At 47.3% G+C, this 16075-nt stretch overlaps 1 protein-coding gene across 2 annotated transcripts in view; it reads right to left on the bottom strand.

Moving 5' to 3' along the window:
* The window catches only part of MTFR1L (mitochondrial fission regulator 1 like), a 28596-nt gene extending 14283 nt beyond the window's left edge, over positions 1–14313 (bottom strand). For both annotated transcript variants that reach the window (XM_078611415.1, XM_078611424.1), the window contains exons 1-2: positions 14226–14313; positions 2346–2444 (exon numbers count right to left, since the gene is read on the bottom strand). In XM_078611415.1, coding sequence (XP_078467541.1) covers positions 2346–2444; positions 14226–14243 — 117 coding nt within the window. In that variant the 5' untranslated portion in view covers positions 14244–14313. The remainder of the gene's footprint in view (positions 1–2345; positions 2445–14225) is intronic.
* Between the last annotated feature and the right edge of the window lie 1762 nt (positions 14314–16075).

Here is a 16075-nt window from a genome sequence, read left to right as displayed (position 1 = left end):
TGTTTCTCCCTTGTGATGGGACTTTGTAGGATGCGCGGTGAGATTTATAAGGGCACGGGGTGACCAAAAAAATCTGAACTGGTCTGTAATAAGTTAGACACTGATAAGGGGTTGACAAGTATGAGTCTAGGCCAGGGGTCGCCAACCAAAAAAACAAGAGCGGCGATTATTTTAAAATTTCAAGAGCCGCACGTGGCACAGGAGCTGCAGGTTGCCAACCCCTGGTATAGGCTTCGACACAAGGGGAGGGAGCTGGCCGGATAATGCAAGGGATTTCACACGGTGGAGGTGAATAAGTGATCTCTCAACAAAACACAACCCAAGTTGTGTTTTTTTTGGAGGTAGGAAAGTGCCAGCCCAAGCAATGTTCTGAAGACAGGCGGACAGACCTCAGTAATCCCCCCCCCACGTGGCGCAAGAGCGCAGAAGTGTGATCACCACATCTACGCCTCTATATAATGAACGAAACAGACAAATCTGGCTGCAGCTTGAAGCTAGTTGTAATTACTGGCGAAACGTCGTACTCAGATTGTAAATGTTGTGGCTTGGCTCTCCAACACACCGGTGTACTGTACTAGTGACGAATTAGCATGTTGTTTACGCGACAACCCTTACTAGTTGGCTGTGTCGGGTGGTGGCGGGTTTAAACGATACATTTATATATTTACGCGATCTAACCCAAAAAACCTCTTATGGATATTGGTTACGAAAGCCTACATGATAAACAGACCAACTCTGCCATACACGTGTACAAGCATGTACGTCAGAGGGATCCGGGACCTGATTGGTTGGCCACCATCTGTGGGCGAGGTTTATTCCCTGGTGTTGTATTTTGTAGCACACCCATGATTTTGTTAAATATATACGGAGCGAACATGGGCTCTGACCATATAACTTGGCAGAATGATACCTTCAACTCATAGTCAACAGGACAGAATGTGCTTTCATCGAAGTTGCTGCCGACAGACGTTTTTATCTCGACTGCATACAAGTTATTTAGATGTACAATTTATAGCACATGGTGCACTTTAGTAATTGCCCACACTACCTGGCAGACAGTTGCAAAAATGCAACAGCTCATTCTGTGCAAATGATTCAGTGGTGAATGCAACCACCACGTAGAATCCATCGGTCACAACCGAGCACATCTAGATCGAGATTAATCATACAATTTCTAATATGTAAATGGGTGTTTCAATGTGTTCATACGACATTGCTGCACGAAAGCCAAAAGCAAGGAAACATGAATGTGAAATTTTAATGACCAGCCAAGATAAACCAGTCTTGTGTCGTCAAGCAGTGGTAAATGTAAACAAACATCTAGATTAATGCACATTTAGAGGAATTCAGCTCGGGGCTAAATTTTTGTACACCTTAATAAATTATTTTATACAGGTAAAATATGGAAATACAACATCGGTATTATCTATTACTTGGAAACCTTTCTCCAGCGAACATTTTGTACTTTGTAGGGATATATTTAGCCACACACACGTGTGCATTGCAATTACAAAACCTCTCCTACTTATGCAGACCATCGGCTCAAAAGTGCTGGATGGACATTTGGCTTTTTGTGCATTTAATGCACACCTTTCATTGTGAAATATATTTGTTTCCACCCCAATTTTGTTTGTTTCTGTTGCAGATTCGTTTTCTCATTTACAGGTTTGAAGTTTGTAGGGAGTTGTCAACATTACCTTGCAACGAGAATCTGATCCAAATGTTGCTCAAAGGAAACCATTTGTCTGTTATTGATGACCCTAAAATAGAAAATGACTTGGCCAATAACAAGTGTTGATAAATACAATGTATATTATGTTGTATAAGCTTGTATCAAAATAAGACATTTCAAAACGTTAAAACTAAGACTGCCAAGATTTAAATGTGGTAGAACTTTAACTTTTGAAAATCTGAAGAAAAAAAACGCACCATATTACATAACCATAATGATCTAATGATAACCGGCAAAGGTCTGCAGAAGACTTGCACAAAGTACAAAGGCCCAGTCTATGCAACTATGTTGGCTATCGCTCCACCACTTTTTGGCAGAATAAAGGCCATTTTCAAATCTAGAAATGTCTCCATTTAGTGATCCCTGTGCCGCCCAATGGAGGATTCTTTGCGTGCAGAATTTTGCCGCTGCTCATGCCACCCAGCAAGAGTGCGTGGGATTCAAGTTGGGCTCGGGTGAGGCCAATGATGGCGCAGCGTTGATGTGATACAAGTGTGTATCTTGAAATTCTTTCGCACTGTAGGTGGCCAACCGTGCTAATTAGAGGTGCGGTTAGAGCACAGTGCGAAAGGAATTCAACGTACATACGTAAATACAATAGCAGTGGGGGTACCTGTATGAAGGCTCGGGTGCAGGGCTTGAGAGGTAGGTGCGTGCCGATCATGCGCACCAGGCTCCGCGCTGGCCCACACGCCTTGCCCTGCAACTCTGGCTACAGCGAAGACATGCAAGCCAAAGTATTAACATGGTTATACAGGCAAATTGACAAAAATACAAAGCACTCTTTAGCCCAAATTATTAACAGATGTGGTTAAAATAACTCAAGCTGGCCAGTGTTACGATGGTGTAATGGGGTAAATACTTCCCATTGAGATTGGGTCGTAGGTTCGGATCCCAGCTGTTAAATTCCTTGTTGATTTTTAAAAAGAAAAATAATTCATTTTCGAACGAATCACAATATAAAATATTGTGCAATGTCGCAAAAAAAATGTGTCTATTGATAAAAAGCTGAATGTTAAACTCAGGGTGTTCCCAATTGTATGATTAACTGCGAATATCTGAAAATAAGGACTAAATACTACATTTTGGATTGTCCAAAACAAATGGTTGTGGATTGACCTGTGGTGTCCTCGTGTAATTTTTATGGTGACATGACTTTTTTATGGTGACATGACAAGCGGACGACCGCTTGTGTTGCGATCGAAACGTCGTGGTTTAAATTTGTACACATTTTTTTTCCAAATATACTTGTATGGAGTTTTTTTTAACCAATGGAACTTTAATTTGAATTTCAAAGTTTTATATTTGGAATTATGCTTTTTATTCCATGCATAAACTCAATTTAAATTTGAAAATAAATTCCAAATGGGGCCTAGGAAAAAAATGGGAACTAGAAAAAGCATGAATCCATAACTACTCTTCATCTCATCTAACCTATATAATTCATTTTTTGTCTGTCCGTCCGTCCGTCTGCGTACGCTCCCTACCGGGGGATTTAGCTCTCGGACCGTGGCGTTCGGCGAGATTAAATTTTGCAGGTGGGCACGCCCCCGGCCCCGCGGTAAACTTAGGCATTTCCGATGTTTCGTCTCTAAACTTTAAATCGGACCGATTATCGATTTAGTGCGATTGATCTTTAATTAGTTATTTAACGCTTTATTTATTTATTTACTCTTGCCGGCCGGCGCGGACCACGGCGGTTGCCCCTGGCAACGGATAGCAACGCGTTCGCTGCGGGGTGGACGCCATTTTGAATTACCATTAAAAATATGTACACGCATTAACACGCGACTCTGAGGTAAATTCATCAAAGTTTCACGTCCTCTTCACTCCCCCCCCACCCCAATGTGTGCAGTTACTATTATAGGGTCGGTAGATAATACAATTATAGCGATTAGACAGTATTATTGTAGCGCGGGGGGGGGGGGGGGGTTAACGGACCCAGTACCCAGCCTCAGCCGGGTGGGCAATCTAGGCGAGGCCGGAGGCTCTGCACGGTACTAGGCCTCGACACGCAAGTCTGTCAGGCGTCGACTTTGTGGTATAAACTCGATATACCCAGCGTTGCCCGGGGGAAAAATACATTTAAAATCTTCTGAAAACTTTAAAACATAACATCCCAATGAAAATACAACTGTGTAATTAAAACTCTAAACCTGACCGCGCCAAGAATCGATTCTCTGGTTCGCGAAAATGAATCGAAGGTTGTAGATTCATTTAGAATCGCCTTATTTCCGTTTAATATTAGTTGGTTATCGAGTTGATATAAACTGCTACGAATGGGAAATATCCGGCGTTGACCGGGACTAAAATATAATTAAAACTCCTGAAAACTTTAAAACATAACATAAGAATGAAAATAAAACTCTGTAATTAAAAATGGAAACCTCCTATGCGCCAGGAATCGATTCTTTGAATCGCGCAAAGGAATCATCGAAGGTTGTAGATTCCTTTAGGATCGCCCTTAACATGTGGTGAGGGGGAGAGTGGTGAGGGGGAGAGTGGTGTGGGGGAGAGTGGTGGTGGTGTAGGGGAGAGTGGTGGTGGTGTGGGAGAGAGTGGTGGTGGTGTGGGAGAGAGTGGTGGTGGTGTGGGAGAGAGTGGTGGTGGTGTGGGAGAGAGTGGTGGTGGTGTGGGAGAGAGTGGTGGTGGTGTGGGAGAGAGTGGTGGTGGTGTGGGAGAGAGTGGTGGTGGTGTGGGAGAGAGTGGTGGTGGTGTGGGAGAGAGTGGTGGTGGTGTGGGAGAGAGTGGTGGTGGTGTGGGAGAGAGTGGTGGTGGTGTGGGAGAGAGTGGTGGTGGTGTGGGAGAGAGTGGTGGTGGTGTGGGAGAGAGTGGTGGTGGTGTGGGAGAGAGTGGTGGTGGTGTGGGAGAGAGTGGTGGTGGTGTGGGAGAGAGTGGTGGTGGTGTGGGAGAGAGTGGTGGTGGTGTGGGAGAGAGTGGTGGTGGTGTGGGAGAGAGTGGTGGTGGTGTGGGAGAGAGTGGTGGTGGTGTGGGAGAGAGTGGTGGTGGTGTGGGAGAGAGTGGTGGTGGTGTGGGAGAGAGTGGTGGTGGTGTGGGAGAGAGTGGTGGTGGTGTGGGAGAGAGTGGTGGTGGTGTGGGAGAGAGTGGTGGTGGTGTGGGAGAGAGTGGTGGTGGTGTGGGAGAGAGTGGTGGTGGTGTGGGAGAGAGTGGTGGTGGTGTGGGAGAGAGTGGTGGTGGTGTGGGAGAGAGTGGTGGTGGTGTGGGAGAGAGTGGTGGTGGTGTGGGAGAGAGTGGTGGTGGTGTGGGAGAGAGTGGTGGTGGTGTGGGAGAGAGTGGTGGTGGTGTGGGAGAGAGTGGTGGTGGTGTGGGAGAGAGTGGTGGTGGTGTGGGAGAGAGTGGTGGTGGTGTGGGAGAGAGTGGTGGTGGTGTGGGAGAGAGTGGTGGTGGGTGGGAGAGAGTGGTGGTGGTGTGGGAGAGAGTGGTGGTGGTGTGAGAGAGAGTGGTGGTGGTGTGGGAGAGAGTGGTGGTGGTGTGGGAGAGAGTGGTGGTGGCGTGGGAGAGAGTGGTAGTGGCGTGGGAGAGAGTGGTGGTGGCGTGGGAGAGTGGTGGTGGCGTGGGAGAGAGTGGTGGTGGCGTGGGAGAGAGTGGTGGTGGTGTGGGAGAGTGGTGGTGGTGTGGGAGAGAGTGGTGGTGGTGTGGGAGAGAGTGGTGGTGGTGTGGGAGAGAGTGGTGGTGGTGTGGGAGAGAGTGGTGGTGGTGTGGGAGAGAGTGGTGGTGGTGTGGGAGAGAGTGGTGGTGGTGTGGGAGAGTGGTGGTGGTGTGGGAGAGTGGTGGTGGTGTGGGTGAGTGGTGAGGGTGAGGTTGAGTGGTGAGGGTGAGGGTGAGTGGGGAGGGTGAGTGGCGGTTGTTAGTGGTGATTAGTGAGGGGTGAGTGGGGAGGGTTAGTGGTGAGCATGAGTGGTGAGGGTGGGTGTTGAGCGTGAGTGGTGAGGGTGAGTGGTGATTGTTGAGGGTGTGATTGGTGAGGATGAGTGGTGAGTAGTGAGTGTGAGTGGTGAGGGTGAGTGGTGAGGGTGAGTGGTGGTTGTGAGTGGTGATTAGTGAGGGGTGAGTGGTGAGGGTGAGCATGAGTGGTTAGGGTGAGTGGTGAGGGTGAGCAGTGAGGGTGAGCAGTGAGGGTGAGCAGTGAGGGTGAGTGGTGATTGGTGAGGGTGTGATTGGTGAGGATGAGTGGTGAGTGGTCAGGGTGAGTGGTGAGGGTGAGTGGTGAGCGTGAGTGGTGAGTGGTGAGCGTGACTGGTGAGGGAGAGTGGTGAGGGAGAGTGGTGAGGGAGAGTGGTGAGGGAGAGTGGTGAGGGAGAGTGGTGAGGGTGAGTAGTGAGGGTGAGTGGTGATTGGTGAGGGTGAGTGGTGAGGGTGAGTGGGGAGGGTGAGTGGCGGTTGTTAGTGGTGATTAGTGAGGGGTGAGTGGTGAGGGTGAGCGTGAGTGGTGAGGTTGAGTGGTGAGCAGTGAGGGTGAGTGGTGATTGGTGAGGGTGTGATTGGTGAGGATGAGTGGTGAGTGGTCAGGGTGAGTGGTGAGCGGTGAGGGTGAGTGTTGAGGGTGAGTGGTGAGCGGTGAGGGTGAGTGTTGAGGGTGAGTGGTGAGTAGTGAGGGTGAGTGGTGAGCGTGACTGGTGAGTGGTGAGGGAGTGGTGAGGGAAAGTGGTGAGGGTGAGTGGTGAGGGTGAATGGTGAGGGTGAGTGGTGAGGGTGAGTGGTGATTGGTGAGGGTGAGTGGTGAGGGTGAGTGGGGAGGGTGAGTGGCAGTTGTGAGTGGTGATTAGTGAGAGGTGAGTGGTGAGGGTGAGCGTGAGTGGTGAAGGTGAGGTTGAGTGGTGAGCGGTGAGGGTGAGCAGTGAGGGTGAGTGGTGATTGGTGAGGGTGCGATTGGTGAGGATGAGTAGTGAGGGTGAGTGTTTGTTGTGAGGGTGAGTGGTGAGGGTGAGTGATGAGGGTGAGTGGTAAGAGTGAGTGGTGAGGGTGAGTGACGGTTGTGAGAGGTGAATAGTGAGTGGTGAGGGTGAGGGTTAGTGGTGAGGGTGAGTGTTGAGCGTGAGTGGTGAGGGTGAGTGGTGATTGTTGAGGGTGTGATTGGTGAGGATGAGTGGTGAGTGGTCAGGGTGAGTGGTGAGGGTGAGTGGTGAGGGTGAGTGGTGAGAGGTGAGGGTGAGTGTTGAGGGTGAGTGGTGAGTAGTGAGGGTGAGTGGTGAGCGTGACTGGTGAGTGGTGAGGGAGAGTGGTGAGGGAGAGTGGTGAGGGAGAGTGGTGAGGGTGAATGGTGAGGGTGAGGGTGAGTGGCAAGTGGTGAGGATGAGTGGTGAGGGTGTGATTGGTGAGGATTAGTGGTGAGTGGTGAGGGTGAGTAGTGAGGGTGAGTGCTGAGCGGTGAGGGTGAGTGGTTGTTGTGAGGGTGAGTGGTGAGAGTGAGTGGTGAGGGTGAGTTGTGAGGGTGAGTGGTGATTGTTGAGGGTGTGATTGGTGAGAATGAGTGGTGAGTAGTGAGGGTGAGTGGTGACGGTGAGTGGTGAGGGTGAGTGTTGAGGGTGAGTGGTGAGGGTGAGTGGCGGTTATGAGTGGTGATTAGTGAGGGGTGAGTGGTGAGGGTGAGCGTGAGTGGTGAGGGTGAGCAGTGCGGGTGAGTGGTGATTGGTGAGGGTGTGATTGGTGAGGATGAGTGGTGAGTGGTCAGGGTGAGTGGTGAGGGTGAGTGGTTGTTGTGAGGGTGAGTGGTGAGGATGAGTGGTGAGGGTGAGTGGCGGTTGTGAGTGGTGATGGGCGAGTGGTGAGCGGTGAGGGGTGAGTGGTGAGGGTGAGTGGTGAGGGTGAGTGGTGAGGGTGAGTGGTGAGGGTGAGTGCTGAGTGGTGAGGGTGAGTGGTGAGAGAGTGGTTAGTTTTGAGGGTGAGTGGTGAGGTTGAGTGGTGAGGGTTAGTGGAGAGTGGTGATTGGTCAGTGGTGATTGGTGAGGATGAATGGTGAGTAGTGAGGGTGAAGTTGAGTGGTGAGGGTGAGTGGTGGTTGTGACGGTGAGTGGTGAGGGTGAGTGGTGAGGGTGAGTGGTGAGGCTGAATGGTGAGGGTGAATGGTGAGAGTGAGTGGTGAGTGGTGAGGGAGAGTGGTGAGTGAGAGTGGTGAGGGTTAGTGGTGAGGGTTAGTGGTGAGAGTGAGTGGTGAGGGTGAGTGGTGAGGGTGAGTGGTGAGGGTGAGTGGTGAGGGAGATTGGTGAGGGAGGTTGGTGAGTGGTGAGTTGTGAGGGTGAATGGTGAATGATGAGTGGTAAGGGTGAGTTGTGAGTGGTGAATGGTGAGGGTGAATGATGGGTACAGTCAATATGCACTGCTGTTATCATACCAGGTACCACCACCACAATATGTACTCCTCTCATCATAGCAGATACCACCACAGCAGTATGCACTGCTGTAATCATAGCAGGTTCCACCACAATATGCACTGCTGTCATCATAACAGGTACCAACACAGCAGTATGCACTGCTGTAGTGATAGCAGGTACGACCTCAGTCGGTATACACTGCTGTAGCGATAGTAGATACTGCTATCGAGTTGGTAGATACCGCTATAGTAAATACTAAAACAGTCAGTATATACCGCTACAGTCAGTCAATACTGCTACAGTCAGTATATACTACTATACAGTCAGTACATACTACCACGGTGAGTAGCTACTAGAGTCAGTAGATACTATTATAGAGTGAGTAGATACTGCTATAGATTTTGTAGTTACTACTATAGTCAGTGGATACAACTATAGAGTCATCAGATACTATACAGTTAGTCGTTACGAGTATATAGTCGGTAGATACTACTGTAGGCCCAGTAAATACTACTATGGTCAGTAGTTATTACAGTCACTAAATACTACTACACAGTCAGTAGCTACTACTGGCTCAGTAGATACTACGGTACAGTCAGTAGATACCAGAGGTGGGACAAAGTCATTGTTATGCAAGTCCAAGTCGAGTCGCAAGTCATCAAATTCATGACTCGAGTCTGACTCGAGTCCAAGTCACATGACTCGAGTCCACATCTCATAGGTGGGACAAAGTCATTGTTATGCAAGTCCAAGTCGAGTCGCAAGTCATCAAATTCATGACTCGAGTCTGACTCGAGTCCAAGTCACATGACTCGAGTCCACACCTCTGGTAGATACTACTACAGAGTCAATAGATACCACTTCCTCTGTTGTATGTAAGGTGTTGTTAGTATATATACCTACGAGGGGTAAAGATATTTTTTGAGGGGGGGGGGAGACCGCAATTTTCGGAAACCTTTTAACATCAACTATTTACCCCACACTTTCTACAACTTTTTGGACTTGTGAAAGCCTCTTATATATTTGTTGGTGGAGAAATGTACAAACAGCCCACCGGGCTTTGACAATACCTTAGTATCTGTGTATATATATGTAAGGTTTTTAAGAAATATATTTTTCACCCGGGCAAAGCCGGGTACTTCCGCTAGTTGTCTATATATTTTCAATTTGTGGAACACAGTTTGAGTGCAATAACATTGAAACATCTGCATGGCTACATTATGCAGTGACTGTTATGGCCAGCAGTGAAGTGCATTTCCTCATACCTTAGTCCACGGGCCCTAAAGAGATATTTTCATCGGTAGTAGCAATTGCAGTGGTTAAACTTTGAAGGTATTTCTCTTTCAATGGCCCTGAGCACTGCATTATAACCTTGTTAAATGAGATACGGCTCATGGCTCTCTAAAAAAAAGTCAATACAGTACGACTAAAGATTTTATACTTTAGATGGCACAGATATGTGCTCGAACCCATGACTTTTAATACTCAAGACTTTTTTGGTAACAAAACAAAATTAAGCTGGTAAAACTGCATGCAATTTACTTTAAATATACTTATTAACGGAAGCTAATCTCTCCCGCGAATCACGCAAGCTGGTCAAACGGCTCCATGCCACTGCGGCAGGCAGTGATGACAGACCCTTGATTGCTCCGTTGACTGCACCTGCCGCAGATTAAAGATGCATTAAGACGCGAGGGTTGTCGTGTGCCCAAGCACAGGGGATGGAGGGAGGGCGGTGGGGTAGACTGGCCTGGCCTCCACCTCTCCTTGACGCTGATGTGCGGATTCGTACAGCCACCCAGGCTCGAAGTTCGTATTCCTATGTGCGATGTCCCAGCAGTATCGATCTCGCGCAACCCCATCGAATAATTAGAGTGATACACTCGCATCCTCGCAAGCAAAGGCACGGGTTTCGTATTCCTTATTGGTAACACTCTTCATCTGATTGAAGTGGATAGGCAAAAACTGCGAGTAAGTGGAATTAAAATTACATGTTTTATTAGTGTTACTGTAATATTACACACAGCATATTATTATGCTGTATATCATGTGAATACCACTGCACTGCGGTGGCGATATGTTAACTACCTCGCCTGGTCATGAGTTTGATCCTGACTGACGCCTGTGTAGAGGTATTATGTAACGGGGTGTGGCGAGCTGTTACGTTGGGGGTGTCTACATCAACGTCCGCAAACGGTCACTACCCTGGGGGGCTGTGTGAAAGCTGTGGCTGGGATCCCACACAGCCCCGCCCCTCGGGGGGGGGTTGGGTATATAAGGCAGTGAGAGAGAGAGCTCGAGGCAGTCGTTGGAGCCAGAAGGAAGAGCCAGTGAAGATTGAAGACCGACTAGCCTAGCCCTGGGACTACCCTGTCTCGCAGTTCTTATAAGAGCCGAGCAGGGCAAGCCAGGGGCGACCTCAGAGAGCGAGGTCTGGGTCCCTGTGAGGGCCAGACTCGAGTGGCTGAGGGTCGGACTCAGCTGAGCTGAAGCTGGGCCAGGTCAGTTAGCCTCCTGTAGGATGGTCTGAGATAGAGGGGTGTAGTAGGAGCTAACGAGGAACGTTAGCTGAGGAACACATCCTCTAGTAGAATCGGGTGAAGGGGCCGTTACCCCTTCAAGTGTGAGGGTTCGCTACGCGCTGTATCGTAGCTCTTGTTAATAAATACGTGTTGCCTCCATCGACGTCTCCTGCGCTACTTACACTCACCACACTTGTATAGTTGCTTGTTCTCTCCGTGGTTGCATGGATTTCTAATCGGGATCCTCCGGTTTTTCCCTCCACATTTACAATCAAAATCACGCGTTTCAAGTATTTGGATGCTATAAATTTAAACACAATAAGCCATTTTGTTAAGCTATCATTTGTGGCCAGGTCGCTTCTGAAAAAAAGCTCAGTGGCCACTACCTGGTAAAATTAAGAACCAAAGAGTATGGATTCCTGCAGTCACGAAAGCTTCAAATCAAGATTAAAATTACTTTAGTTTAGTCATTCTAGTTACAGCAGTTATCTTCGTTATTGGCAATATTGCCCATGGACGATAATTTCTATGACATTCATGAATGCTCTGTCTTGGGGGGACACTGATGTAACTAATTGAGTCCTTCAAGCAGGCACTGCACGCGATGGAGTGATGTGATGTGGCCAACATCACGCCTTCTGACATGTATCCCTCCAAGTGCTACTGCTGCTTACATACAGCACCAGGCTAAGTTTCCCTTATGGCTCAGTGAGACTCTGAGGGCGCCAAGACAGATGACACACGACGCTGATGTTATTCCTGGCAAGAACGTAACCTTGATCCATCCATGATGCAGTGCAGGGCACCAACAACTTCACCAGCTCCCCACATTCAATAATAAACAAAAAGGCAAGTGCTAATAGCGAGCACCTATTCAGGGACTACACAGAATGAACGAAGAAGTGTTGTAGCCAGAACCAGGCACGGTCATCTTTGTCTTCTTCCTAGTGCTGATTTTTATTTTTACACACTGGGTATTACGGTCGAGTCAACATAGGGGGAAGCCAAGGAATGGTTTGAATATCATTCACCAATGATGTTAGCTGTGGCCAAGAACTCAACTCTGTTCACTGGGTTTTCACAGCGCAGTGTGCTAAAAAAACACTGTTGCAGCCTTTTGAAAGTTCTATTGACTAATTATATAACAACTATAAGCCAATCTGACATGGTTAATATTTCTTCAAATTCATGTTGGCCTTTCTGCATAATATTTTTTCTGAAACATCTTCTACCTATACTCTCTGGTTCTTTCGGTAAAGTCACGTAGGTATATTTTAACAATGTATGTACAGTATGTTGAACTTCATTCACACCGTACGTAGTCAACCGCGGTAATCGGAGGTGCGACATCTACATTACCCATCACACTAACACCATCTAAACTATATTTTATACCTACGTGACTTTACCGAAAGAACCAAAGAGTATGGATTCCTGCAGTCACGAAAGCTTCAAATCTACATCTTCTACAATTAACTTTGGCTGGAGTATCTCCAAAGTGGCTGTCCTTGTTAGTGTATCTCATTATTGGATGGTATCGTGTTCCACTCTTGTGTTTCGTTTCAATCGATTATGAATTGCGAGCGAGCGCGTTGAAATGCTTTTTGGGAAAGTAAACTTGATCATGCAAAGAACCATAAGGATGTGGGTCAGGAGACATTGATCAGTCACAAGGTCATTTACAAAAAGTTTAATCCGAATGTTATGCCGTGGAAAAAGTGGGATGCTTTCCTGGAAATTTGCGTTGAGACTCGGAGGGAACACTTGCATGGGATAATCCTTTATTTTAAGTGAGCTTGGGCAGGTAGTATCATGACGAGGAGGGGATGATGATCAAGACTGCCCATGGAATATCAGCCAAAGGGGAAGAGAACGCGCAAGAGGATAGAAGGCTGAGACGGTGTTCGTATGGATGGTGGGTGTTAGTTTAGATGGTGTTAGTGTGATGGGTCATGTAGATGTCGCACCTCCGATTAGCACGGTTGGCTACATACGGTGTGAAAGAAGTTCAACATACTGTCCATACATTGTTAGTGTGGATGATTAGTCTGTTAGTGAAGTTGCTCGTGTTTCGTACAGGTTATAAGTGTTGCACAAAGCAGTGGTTATAATAATCTATAGGTAATGTATAATTTAGCGTCATAATAACCCATTTGCTGTTCACCATTGGAACCTCATTTGCCAGTAAAAATATGATAATTGTTTTTTATCCTTCTAGCTGGCAACAAAACTGACACCTTTTTTACAAGGAGTCATGGGTTGGTCCAACCCATGTGAGACTAGGCTCTAAGGAAAGCTGTCTCGGGTGTGGACCAATCAACTTCAAGGACAGTGCACATTATCAGAGTTATGTTTTTTGTTTGCATTATGACTGCAGGTATTGTGGTCTATGTAAACATGACTCCTTGTAAAAAAGGTGTCAGTTTTGTTCCCAGATAGGTCAGTTTTGTTGCCAGATAGAAGGGTAAAAAAAACAATTACCATTTGCTATTGTTTAACGGTTGTGTGTGGTTATAATGAACTGTGGTGTGTATGTACATCATGATTTGTGTTTGACGGTAACACAAATACTTCACACGGTGTACTGTTAATACCTGTTAACCCACACGGGTTAACCCCCCCCCCCCCCGAATTATTGTACAGAGAAAAAGTTTTATAAAGTCCATACGGCATTTCAATAGAGGCAACAACAATTGTGTCTATTTGTTTGTGTTTCTCCCTTGCGATGGGACTGTAGGATGAACGTTGAGATCTACAAAGGGCACGGGGTGACGAATAAGGTCTGAATTGGTCTGCAATAAGGTAGGGCACTGATAAGGGGTTCACAGGTAATGAGTGTCTGTGAGTTGTGTGTGTACAGAGTACTCACACTAACGTTGTTTTGTGGCGCTACACCACCGTGTGTACAGTTGCGGTGATAGGGCGGCCCTGGTCGTAACCCATTCCCTTTACAACTCCAGCCATAAACCATCAAAGACAACGATCCCTGCCCCCGTGTCGCCCATTGAGAGAACTGTGGGGGGCTCTTAAGAGAACCGTGGGGGAGAGTCGCAACCTACGAAGGCCGGCACGGCGCTCAAAAGGAGGTGGCCAGCATCACGCCCGGCCGCCTTTGTCTCCCCAGTGGCGACTGTTTACGACACTGTTTACACCGCACACCGGGGGTACAGTGCTCGTGTGAGGATGAGTCGACGTCAGAGGTTCAGATGATAATGGTCACGGCAGAGCGAGCTCGACTCGAACTCGATTCGCCTGGTTCGTAGCGCGGCGCGCGAACCACCATCACCAACATTACCATCACCAACATTACCATCATCACCAACATCACTATCACCACCACCATCACCACCACCAACATCACCACCATCACCACCACCAACATCACCATTATCACCATTATCACCATCACCACCATCACCACCATCCCCACCATCATTACCACCATCATCACCACCATCACCACCAACATCACCACCACCAAACATCACCAACATCACCACCATCACCATCATCACCACCACCATTATCACCACCACCATCACTACCATCCCCACCAACTTCACCACCATCATCACCACCATCACCACCACCACCAAACAGTAAACACGCGAGCTCCCTCCGCCTCATCCCCTCTCTCACCTTCCCCGGCGCCTCCATCTCCGCCTCCTCCTGCTGCTGCTGCCGGGGTCACCCCGGTGACGTCGCCCTGCGCCGCCGTGACGTCACCACTGACGGTGCTCAGTGACGTCACGGCTTTTGTGTTCGCGGTGAAGTTTTCGCTTCTTTCGCGTCGTACGAAAAGCGAATCCGTGCCAAGTTTGTGTTGCTTCCGAAACGTCGTGATTTAAGTTAGTTGTTTCTATTTTATTCTTAATTTTTATTCTTATTTATTTTCACCTACGTGACTTTACCGAAAGAACCAAAGAGTGTGTAAGAGTCGTAAACAAAAACACACGCGGATCAAAAACAATTCAAATGTGAGAGCAAAAGGCGCCAGATAAACGTTAGGTGCGGGTGCAAGTAAGCCCCGTGTTTTAGTTTAGATCTTAAACACGCGCATTGAAAAGGGGGCAGTGCAAACATGGAAAGAGACGTCAGGAGAAACATTTCAACCTTCACGAATTTGCGTGCCATGGGCAGCAGAGGGCAGTGCAGCTAAATATTGATTTACATGTTTGTGATTTCCGCCAGCGTTTGAACCCGTTGCTCTTCAACAGAAAATAAGAGACAGCTATCGATGTTCATGCTCTTCTCACGATCCTGTATTCGGAGCACTAAAATATTTTTTACGTAATAAAATGCCAAGATATATATTATTCGTTTATTTTTTATTTTCCAGAATTTAAAGAATATGCTGGTGAAAGAATTCCATTCCATGAATACAAATTGAAAATGTTGAGCAATTTTAAACGAAACCTCATTCTTCTGTATTCGATACTCCCACCGCTTCGGTGTCGCTACATATTAAATGTCTTGCACCGTTTGAACTCAACGTTTATTTGTTACACGGGAAACACCGTTTAGCCAGTCACCCAGCTAGTTTCGGTGGCAACGGCCCTCATCAGCCACTCACAACAGAATTGTTGTCGGGGAGGAGAGGAGCCCAGCCAGCAGCCAGCCAGGAAACTCGAGGCATTATTTTTAACAGCATATTTTTTAAAAGTGTGATTCACCACAAAGGAACACTTTATTATTCAGAGTTGTATTTTATATATCATTTTGCATCAAATTAGGATTTATCTTAAAGAGGTGGTGCTTTCCATAACATCTGGCAGTTCAACATTTATACAAGCCTGACTGCTGCTGATGAGACACTGTTGCCGAAATTGCACACTCCCAGAAGGTTGTGGGGCCTATGTGTTTGTGATAAAATACTTGTAGTTTTCATGTGGAGAGACATATATGAAGGTGTCATTGTATGTCTATCTATTTAGAAAAATATAGCTCGAATGAACATGTTTTTTTACAATCAGCTTTCGTGGTTCTGAGCCGGTCAAAGTCTCACATCACACGAGGATTACAGGGGCTTGTATGCCTTGGAAACTCAAAGCACCTTGCGCCAGATCTTATCTCAACTACTCCAATGCCCTGCTGCAGTTTAGCTAAGGGGACCCCCAGTGGCAGCTGTGCCTATGCAGACAGGATGAGCGCAGCATCGGCCTGCAAATATGCATTGGTCGTCCAATAGGAAGCAACGTTTCTCCGTGTTTATTTCTTCTCCCCCAATTAAATAATGTATCACATTTAGACCATGATATCGGCACACATGGCCTGCTCTTTTTATGTCACGTGATCTTTAACGTCCAGTCTGTGAAGCAGATGGATCGAATTAATGGTTAAAACACCCGCCAGTATTAACCAAGGTGGTCACCAGGCTCGAACGCAACGAGTGACATTTTTTACCACACGGCCATGTTCTCCAGCCCGTCCCTTGACTTCACAAAGTGATGTGAATTTTATCTATCACTGTAGGATGATGAGCTCATTTT

Source organism: Lampetra planeri, chromosome 2, assembly GCF_965212315.1.
Source record: "Lampetra planeri chromosome 2, kcLamPlan1.2.h2, whole genome shotgun sequence".
Lineage (NCBI taxonomy): Eukaryota > Metazoa > Chordata > Hyperoartia > Petromyzontiformes > Petromyzontidae > Lampetra > Lampetra planeri.
This window is presented reverse-complemented; position numbering and strand designations above follow the sequence as displayed.